This window comes from Elephantulus edwardii, unplaced genomic scaffold, assembly GCF_000299155.1.
Source record: "Elephantulus edwardii isolate Elephantulus edwardi_28Jun2011 unplaced genomic scaffold, EleEdw1.0 scaffold00010, whole genome shotgun sequence".
NCBI lineage: Eukaryota > Metazoa > Chordata > Mammalia > Macroscelidea > Macroscelididae > Elephantulus > Elephantulus edwardii.
The window spans coordinates 854,427-864,058 of record NW_006399760.1 but is presented as its reverse complement, the minus strand read 5'-3'; the positions used below and the strand labels follow the sequence as shown (position 1 = coordinate 864,058).

The 9,632-nt window shown below is 39.4% G+C and overlaps 1 protein-coding gene across 1 annotated transcript in view; it reads right to left on the bottom strand.

The window, feature by feature from the left end:
- ZRANB3 (zinc finger, RAN-binding domain containing 3) overlaps positions 1 to 9,632 on the bottom strand; it is a 185,364-nt gene that overhangs the window by 94,927 nt on the left and 80,805 nt on the right. Inside the window, exons 6-7 of the mRNA XM_006880806.1 lie at positions 4,574 to 4,693; positions 1,917 to 2,036 (exon numbers count right to left, since the gene is read on the bottom strand). Of these exons, the coding sequence (XP_006880868.1) occupies positions 1,917 to 2,036; positions 4,574 to 4,693 (240 nt within the window). The remainder of the gene's footprint in view (positions 1 to 1,916; positions 2,037 to 4,573; positions 4,694 to 9,632) is intronic.

The following is a 9,632-nucleotide window of genomic DNA, read 5'->3' as shown; positions in this document are numbered from 1 at the left end:
ATTCATTCTGGACTCTTGCGATAACCATAATACCCTATCCCATATCACTTTTAAACTGTTCTCTTCCTCATCTGTTTCAATGCAGTATACATAATTTATCCAGTTTATTTCAGTCTTACCCCAACCCTGATATCAGTCCCATTCTACAACAGTGGCACTATGCAGTATTTGTCTTTTTGTGGCTGAGATATTTCACTCAGCATAATGTCCTCCAGGGTCACCCATTTTGAATAATATTGCATGAGCTCCTTGTTTTTCAATGCAGCATAGTATTCCATTGTGTGAATATACCACAGCTTCTCTATCTATTTGTTTATTGATGGGCACTTAGGTTGTTTCCAACTCCTTGCTATTGTGAACAAACCCACAATAAACATGGGTGTGCATATATTTGCTTGAATGGAGGTTATGGTCTCTTTGGGGTATATTCCCAGTAGTGGAATTGCTGGATCAAATGGTATCTCTTTTTGCAACTTATTGAGAAAGCGCCACACCACTTTACACAATGGTTGCACCATTTTACACTTCCACCAACAGTAAATATGGGTTCCAGTTTCTCCACAACCTCGCCAGCATTTGTTGCTGCTGTTCTGTTAAATTTTGCTATTCTTACTGGGGTGAGATGATATCTCATAGTTGTCTTGATTTGCATCTCTCTTAGAGCTAGAGATTTTAAACATTTCAAGTGCTTGTTGGCCATCTGAGTGTCTTCTTTGGTGAACACATTTTTTGACACGTAAATTAGCCAAGTAAAAGTATATCTTTTGGTTCTAGTATTCATCATAGGATCCCTTTAAGTTGCCATATATGGCATGTACTAGGTTGAATGAGGGAGTTCTAGCGACCTCAGAGAGAGGTGTGCTGCCAACCCAACAGTAGGTGGTTCAAATCTACCAATTGCTTCAACAGAGAAAGCTGAACAATCTCCTCTCCTGCCTCTGAAAACCTGGTGAAGGGTTTGGAGTTGGTTCCAACTCAACAGCAATGGGCTGAGTTGAGGTTGAAGCATAGTAATACGTCCAATTATTTTCCCCTGTGTTAAGTATGTTGCTTTCAAATTACCAGCTATGCCATATTTTAGAATGTTAGCATAAAATTAAGTGCAGCAGAATCTCTTCTCTCTTAATATGGCAGAGAATAGTATTGACTTCTCTGGCTTATTCTTTCTTGTTTTTTTGTATAGTTAACACCTAGAGTTCATTGGTGTTCCCTAGAATAAAGACTATCTTCCAGCTTCCTTTCAAATTAGGTGTGGCCACAGGACCACTTTCAGACAATGACATGTAAGCCTTGTTTTCTCCTGTCTGCTTCCTATAAAGCAGACTGTCCAGTGATGGGGAAGTCGTATCAGCTCTCTTACATGAGAAACACCATCAAAGGTAGTGAAGTAGAAAGCTATATGGGACCTGGATCTAAGGACGTTGCTGAATCACCAAGTTAACCTTAGAAGACCCAAACCATCTCCAAGAAAGAACTAACTACAATTAATTTAAGTGATTTTTATTTACTTGAGATCAAGCCTAATCTTAACTGAAATAGAAACAGACAAGGAATACACAATGAAAAGTACTGAGCTAAAAGTTTATTCTCTCAAGTGCTGACGAGATGTTTTTAAAAAGATATGGGGGGTGGGAAAGAAACAGTCTATGCAAATCTAAAGAAAAGAAATAGATCTTTGTGAAATGTTGACAATTAAATGAATTAAAATCTACCATTAAATTCTTTCCTTGAAAATTTACTCGGATTGAGTCAATGGCATTGAAACTTCCTGCTGCTATATTTTCTAGTACTCTTTGAAGTAGAATGAATATTTATTCAGCAGATATCTAGACATAGATGTTTTATTTTTGGTTAGTGGTCATTTATTATCTGAACAACACCATTTCTTTATGAAACTTAAAACTGGAATGTCTTACCTGTCCAGCAGCCTGAATGCTCAGGATAGCCACACGAGTATCAGGATCCTTCTGAAACTGATTAACCAGATGGATTCTTTCTGAAGAGGGAACACTTCCATCTATTCTGACATAGCGGGTCTGGAGTCCACAGGGAAACGGCAAAATTAGAAAAAGCCCCTATGCACACATCTCATTTAAATTCTATAGTTTAGCTCATTTTTGTCCACCCAAAAGGAAAAAATGGTTAAGATGACAAAATGAAATAAATAGAATCTTAGTTATGTTCCCCCATAGTTTCTTAGATTAAAAGACTGACAAGACTGTTAGGAAAGAAGGCAAACCCCCAAAAAATGCAATAAACCAAGTAGGTTTACTAAAGCGAATCTGGTATGTTTCATGTTCACTTACATGAAATCTTAATAATCATATTCCATAGAGAGTATGATACTTGGAAGTTTAAAATATATGACTGTATTTAGACACTATAATTGGTGGAATTAATTCTGCTTTCCCTCTGTATCAGTCACAGCCTAACTTAGTTTTATAAGTAGACAAAACTGCTAACTTTTAAGTGGCTAGACCACTCTCAAATGGTATTATTGTCTAGCAATAAAAATGGAATTAATATCAAGCACATTGATAGCTTATCAAGCACATTTTTAATCAATTTATGTAAATTGATCGATGGAACATTATAAGACTGGTAATAAAATTTAAAAATTGAACATTACATCATTATTGTATGTGACATAGTGACTTTACTGTTCAAAATGGCTTTCTTAACAAATGAGTTTGGCTTCGCCACATAAATAGGTGGGATCATGTAAATAGGGCATGCTAGTCTATCCACAAGGGAACTAACTAGCCTTGCCATTAAACTGAGCAGACTCAATAGCAGAATCTGAAGTATCTAGTAAGAAAGAGGAAGCAGCTCACATCCTTCAGGGCCAGAGATTTCTGAACCAGTCAGCCCAGGATATACCCAAGAGCAAAAGCAACCTCAGCAGATAATCAAAGGACAACATGAGACAGTACTGACTTAAGATTGCTGCCCTCTGGAGCCAAAGACAGTGGCTTTCACATAAACTTGCTGGAGAATGGAGGGAAGATGCCATAACTAAACTGGCAGAACTAAGGGAATTTTTAACACTGATCTAAGCTATGAGGCTGAAGGTCAAAGGGCCTGTGATTATGCTTTAGGAGGGGCCTGGAATGAGGGACTGTATCTTGCTGCCCTTACTCCATGGTTGCTAGCTAAAAGCCAACTCCCAGAGTGGAGGCTCTAGGCCCCTGGCCAGCCTGCAGACTCATCCTCTCACTAAGCGATTTTAAAGCCATTCCCTCTAGCAGATCTCCACAGTTGGTCAAAGGCTCAAGGGACACCTGCTTTTGGGGGGGAAAAGAGCAGTAGCACACATCAACCACAACCCAAAAAACTTCCCTTAGCTGACTGATGTGACCGCCATCAAGATGTTAGCTAACAGCCAACTCCCATAGTGGAGGCTCCAGGCCCTGGCCATGTAGGGAAAGTTTTTATTTATGAATTTTCAAATGAATTTTCTTCAAATGACAGCAATCATTTGTCTTTTTGCTGTACTGAACAATTTGGAGTTGCTGTGATGCAGAACACTGTTCCATAGTCTTGTCAAATACCATAATGGTTACCCATTATGTACAATGTTTGGACGAGCTTCCAGATTGATTTATGCTGGGAAGAAGGAGTGGCATCCACTTCCTAAACTAGATGCCTCTGGAAACTCTACAAACTCTCTAAACTATAAATATACAGAATGATGTTAATTATAAAACAAGGGTTCAGGTCTTTTACTCTGAGTAGTACTCAACTTGATGACACTTAACCTCTGCTAAATGAAACTAGTGCTGTTATACCTGAAGGAACACTCTTTCACTTTGTACATCATGTTGTCAATGTGCTGTATGAAGTAACCTAGGTTGCTGTGATTCTGAACCTTGTGCCACTGGGGTATCAAATACCATAATGGTTTCCCAATGTGGACCATGTTTGGTGTAACTACCAGTTGTAAAACAGGTTTGAAACAGGAGTGGCTTCCACTTCCTAAACCACACACCTCTGGAAACTCTATGAACTTGGAGAAATGATGATAGTTATGGGAAGGCATTAGGTCTTTTGTTCATAGAGTTGCTATGAGTTGTGCTCAACTTGATGGCAATTAACAACAACAACAACAACAACAACAATCCTGCTGCCAATCTGAATTATAGCCTGCTAACTTCCCTAACAAACCCCCACAACCGTGAGCATGGGTCTGTAAAGTAGATGCAGATTTCAGACACAGTAGAGCAGAAAGATCAGTGTTGGAATTACCGTAAATAGGGGCAGGAGCATAGGAGAGAACACCTGATCTTACAGGAATTAGTTTTGTCCTATGGATGCTGTTTATGGGGAAAGCCCCCATTTATAGAGTGAGCTGAAGTCAGACATGGTTGTCCTCACATTGCCCATAGCGATTACACTCATTTTACACTGTAAGAACTACACAGTATTGACATAATTTATTAAAAAGATTCAATAATAACTTATCTACTGTCATCTAATGAAGACAAAATAAACTCAACTATAAGACCACAACAGATGCTTAATATAGTAGCACTCTGAATTAAACATGCTTTTGTAGAAGAGAAGGGTTACATACCTTGTTTTCTATGACTGCTTCTGTGCAAGCCTGGAGCATACTTAAATGGTGGGCAAAAACTAGAAACTTAAGAGACTCATTCTGCAGCATCACTTTAATATAATCCTTTACAGCACCTGCCTAAATATTAAAAGACAAAATTTATTAATATCATTAAGATGCTTATAAAAATCATATAATTTTGTTTTAATTAGAAAGAAAAACTCCTAAAAAAATTCACTGAGTGTCTGAACATTTTTAACTGCCTTGTGCTCTAAGTAGTATGGAAGCTAACACTGGAAGGGTGTGTGGAAGAAGGGGATCAAGGGGGAAATCCCAGGCAAAACAAGACATTAGAGGTATGCCAAAACCAAAACCCCACCACTGTCATGATGGTTCCAACTCACAGCAGCTCTTCCCTGGGTTCCTGAGACCATGAATTATAGGAGGAGACTGTCCATCTTTCTCCCACAGAGTGAACAGTAGAGTCAAACTACTGATCTTTCTGTTATTTTGTGAGATTGTGGTTTCTACTTTTTAAACTATAATCATAAAAAGCTTTGTTAATAACAAACTACATACATTCTTAGGGTCATTTTAAAATGGGAAAAAACCCACCTCGCAAAAAACAAGCCAACATCCAATAAACAATAAAACACCCAATCCTATTTAAAATGCATGTACATGACTATGAATTCACCAGATTAATTCCATGTGCTCCATTCTATACATCTACACTTTCTAAATAATAGAAATCCATCTCCAGTGGGAGGGATGTTAAGAACTTTAGCCTTGGATTTCAGAGCTTCAGAAAGTGGAAATAAAGTCCTCTCAAAACAAGGAGCTATAAATTCTGGATACGTTGCCATGGCAACTGAACCATGTTAATAAAGTGCATGTTTGCCTAAAGAGCTATATTTACTGTCATAAGCCTTTCAAAGAGTACATGTCAAGTTGGAAGTATTTTTAAGGTACATTCATTTACAGTCACTGGACCCATATTCCCAGAAACATTCCTTCACCTCTCCATAAGTGAGCTGTTCCTGCCAGAGTCCCCTTTCCTGATATTACCTTCCATCACAAAGTTACTGGTGCCAAAGCTCAAAGTACTCTCTACCCTAGCCCTTCCAATAACTAAATCAGAAAGGCTTATAGTCCCTATTAATATTATACAGTTCAGTTATATAACTAGCTAAACAGGCCATAGGGATTAACCTAGAAACTTAGCCATTGTTTGTAATATTGCTTCCAGAAGAACATATATTAACAACAAGCCCCTCTCAAGTTGGGAGCTGCATAGGTTTGCATTTTAAAGTGTACTGACATGCATTTTTTACAATCTTGATTTTATTGTAATTAAAACTGTCACACTGTGGCCATATTTTAAAAGCCATATGAGCAAGAATATGCTTGCAAACTATCTTAAGTGCATATTACATGGAATGGCAGGTCTTGATGATGCTCAGCATTTTGGTTACGCTGGTTTTGGTTTTAGACAAGTTACAGAAAATGCATGTGTTCACAACTCTATTCTACTGAAAACTGGTCTGTCAGGAATACATCTGTTCATCAAAAGGCTTCATCTAAATAAATAATAAAGGCTGCACATTCCATCTCATTTCTAAAAAATACAGAAATGAATATATTATAATATTATAATTTTCTGGGCTCTTTTTTCCCCACCAATGAAGGATGATGAAGCTTCATCTTTCATACTTCCGACATGTAGCTAGGTGAGGCTGTTCCTTAGAAAGGGATATCATGCTTGGAAATATGGAGGATCAGAGAAGGAGACAAAACCCCTCAATGAGATAGACTGACACTGTGAATTCAGTAATGGGTTCTAGTGACTCAGACATGGACAAGATTGTACAAGATAAAGTAAGTTTCAGACCTAAAAACAACAATATAGAAGGAAATAGAAGCATTGCAGGTGAACACTAAGATTAAGGGTGTCAGTGTATAATCACAAAAGGCAAACAACATAGATCATATAGCATCAAGAAGTATAAATTTTACTAGCATGAGCTTGGTAAGAACTTCCAGACTGATGGAGATATTCCTCAGCTTAAAAAGCATTTGCTACATTGTCACCTCATGCTTTTACTCTCAAAAAACCCCCCAAAACAACAAACTTGCTGTCCTCCAGTCAGAACTGATTCATATCTGACCCTTGCAGTGGGTTTTTTGAGGCTATAAATTGCATGGAAGAAGACTGCCTACATTTCTCCTATGGAGAAGCTGACATTTGAACCACTTGCTTTAGGGCGGGCCACCAGAGGGAGGGAGGAAATTGTGCAACAATGAAAGAATCTTTTCAAAGGGAAAAGTAAACTGGTGGGTGAGGGAGGGGATAGGGAAGGAAATGTGCAATAGTGAATGAATGAAATCCAAGTTTTCTGTAAACTTTTGTTAAAATATCAATACAAAAATAATAAGCGACAATCAGAAACAAAAAAGACAAAAAACAACAACAAAAACAAACAAACAAACAAAACACCAAAACACACCCATAAACCCAAACATGTCTGCAAAGGAGGAGCATTTCAGTCCATTCCAATGCCATAAACTGAACCTGCAGGAGTGAGCTCCATTCAGTGCCTGCTCACTTGTTCTTTACAGATTATACTATCATCACCCATCTGTAGCAAGGAGGAGGCAAACACTTTGCTTTGTGTCTTCAGGATGTCTAGAACTTTCAAGTGACTCCTCGCTTATTCACATTAATTTATTTAACTCACTTTACACTATTCCTTGTTAAAGAATTAATTTCTTTTGGAATACCTTATATATCGATTATCTTTTAAAATTACCTTAAAATGGGAAAGAGAAGGAACAAAGTAATGGGAAATATTCATTGCTTATTCACTTCCTACCCTCATCCCTGTTGCCCTCCACTGAAGGTTAAAAAGAAATAAATAAAAAACGTTCTACAACAACAACAACATCAGAGAGAGAGAGAGCTCTGTTGACCTAGTGGATATAAAGTTATGCTACCAAGTCAAAGGTGGCTTTTAATCTGTGGCTCTCAAGCCTGGTTTTAACTGTTTTTGGTGAAGCATTCTTCTAAGTGGTATAGCACTGGTCTGTCCATTTGCTGTACAGAGGTAACTTGTGGTTGTTGAGATAATGGTTACCCATGGTGGAGCTCCCCGATTAAAACAAGCTTGGAAGCAGGAGTGACATCCACTTCCAAAATAGCTTGCCTCTGGAAACCCTATGAATTTGGAGAAACGTTCAAAAGGTTGCTATCATTCAACAACATTTAACAACGACGACGACAACAAAGCCCACGGTTCTTAAGTGAGATAATTTATTTCCTCGTATGAAAACATATTTTAAACCTGGTAGAAGGTAGCCCTGGGGAAAGACTGGATGCTTCCAGTTATAATGTAAAGTCAGTGTTTTGGGCATCTTCACTAAGCCTCAAGCTAAACATTTCAAACAGCAAACAAAAGTTCACTTCCAAAGATGGGTTCTGATAGATGACTGAAGTGTTCTCTCGGGGTTTATTTTATTCCCGTAAGAATATATCCGCAGTCTCATTATAAATATTAAGATAGGATCAGGAGAGCGATGCAGCACCAGTGAGAGCGACGCAGCGCGAGAACGCCGCCAGACGGGGTTCCACGGCGAGAGGGGCCAGGAAGAGACCCGGGAAGAACAACAGCCAGCCCCCTACCGCGGAACTCCAGAGGAGTGAAGACGCACAGCCCTGTGACCTCAGGGCACCACCTTGGATCCAGCCATCACCCGGAGCTATCAGGCGAGCTGTTGAGGAACTAACCTGGCAGGAGATAGGCCGGTAGGATCTTATCTGTGTTTACTGGGGCATTGCTGATTACCAGGGAGAGCACCTAAGGGCAGTGCCCACAGGTGGGGAATTTGGCGGAGCTCTCTTGGGCTACAGCAACTGCCCAAAACAAGCAAGCCAGCTGGCTTCTGTGAACTCTGCAGACCAGCTAGAGGCTAGTGGGTAGGTGGGAATTTGACCTTGACTTTTCGGAATCCCTCGGATACAAGACCCTGCTGGAGCAGGGGCTATTGTGTGAGGGCACCTGCGTAAGTGCCACCAGGCAGGGAACACTGAGAAAACCATTGGGTAGGAAGCAGACAGCAGGAATTTGAGTTAGGACTCCTGTCGTGAACACACTGAGACAGCAGAGGTTTGAGCAAGGTCTTCCAAGTGATTGACCTGCCCTTGCAATCACCCAACACTTTCCTTGCCTCACGGCATTCGGCTCCATAACAGTGCCTACACGTCTGGGCAATCAACGTGCCTTTAAACGGGAGCACCTTGACCTGTTTTAGCAACAAGAGATTTCCCTAGCAGGCATTGAACTAACATTTTTCTGAAGTCATAAAGTCAGAGAAACTTACAAGTTCGGTAACTGCCCATCAGACCTGAAGAGCATCGTCTTCAGATCAAGAATAGATACCAATGTCTCGAAGAAAGCAAACTATCCCACACAATATACAAGAGCAAAGCAAGATGTCACTCGCAAAGGGCGATGCAAGAGCAGCAGATACCCTGAAACTAGAAAGTCTCATGGAACTTTCTGACACAGAATTCAAAAGAGGAGCAACTAATTATATCCAATGGATGAAAGACAAACTTGATGAATTACAGGATGCTACAAGCAAAGACGAGGAGGAGTTAAAAAAAAAATGCAAAACATTGCAGAGAAAACAAATAAGGCATTAGCGGCACTGGAAAAACAAGGATCCACCATTCAAAATATAAGATCCGATGTTTCAGAGGCTATCAACATGATGGAGGGACATATGAGCAGAGTTGATGAGATGGAACACAGAATCAGTGAAATTGAAGACAAAATTGTCACCACTGATCTGCTAGAGCAAAAAGAAGACTCAAAAAGGAAGGAAAAAGAAGAAAACCTAAGAATAATGTGGGACAACATCAAGAAAAATAACATGCGCATCATTAGAATCCCAGAAAAGGAAGAAGCAAGTAAAAGCATTGAAAAAGTTGTGGAAGAATTACTAGAGGAAAACTTCCCAGACATAATGAAGAATGAGAGAATATATATTCAGGAAGCTCAGCGAACACCATATAGAT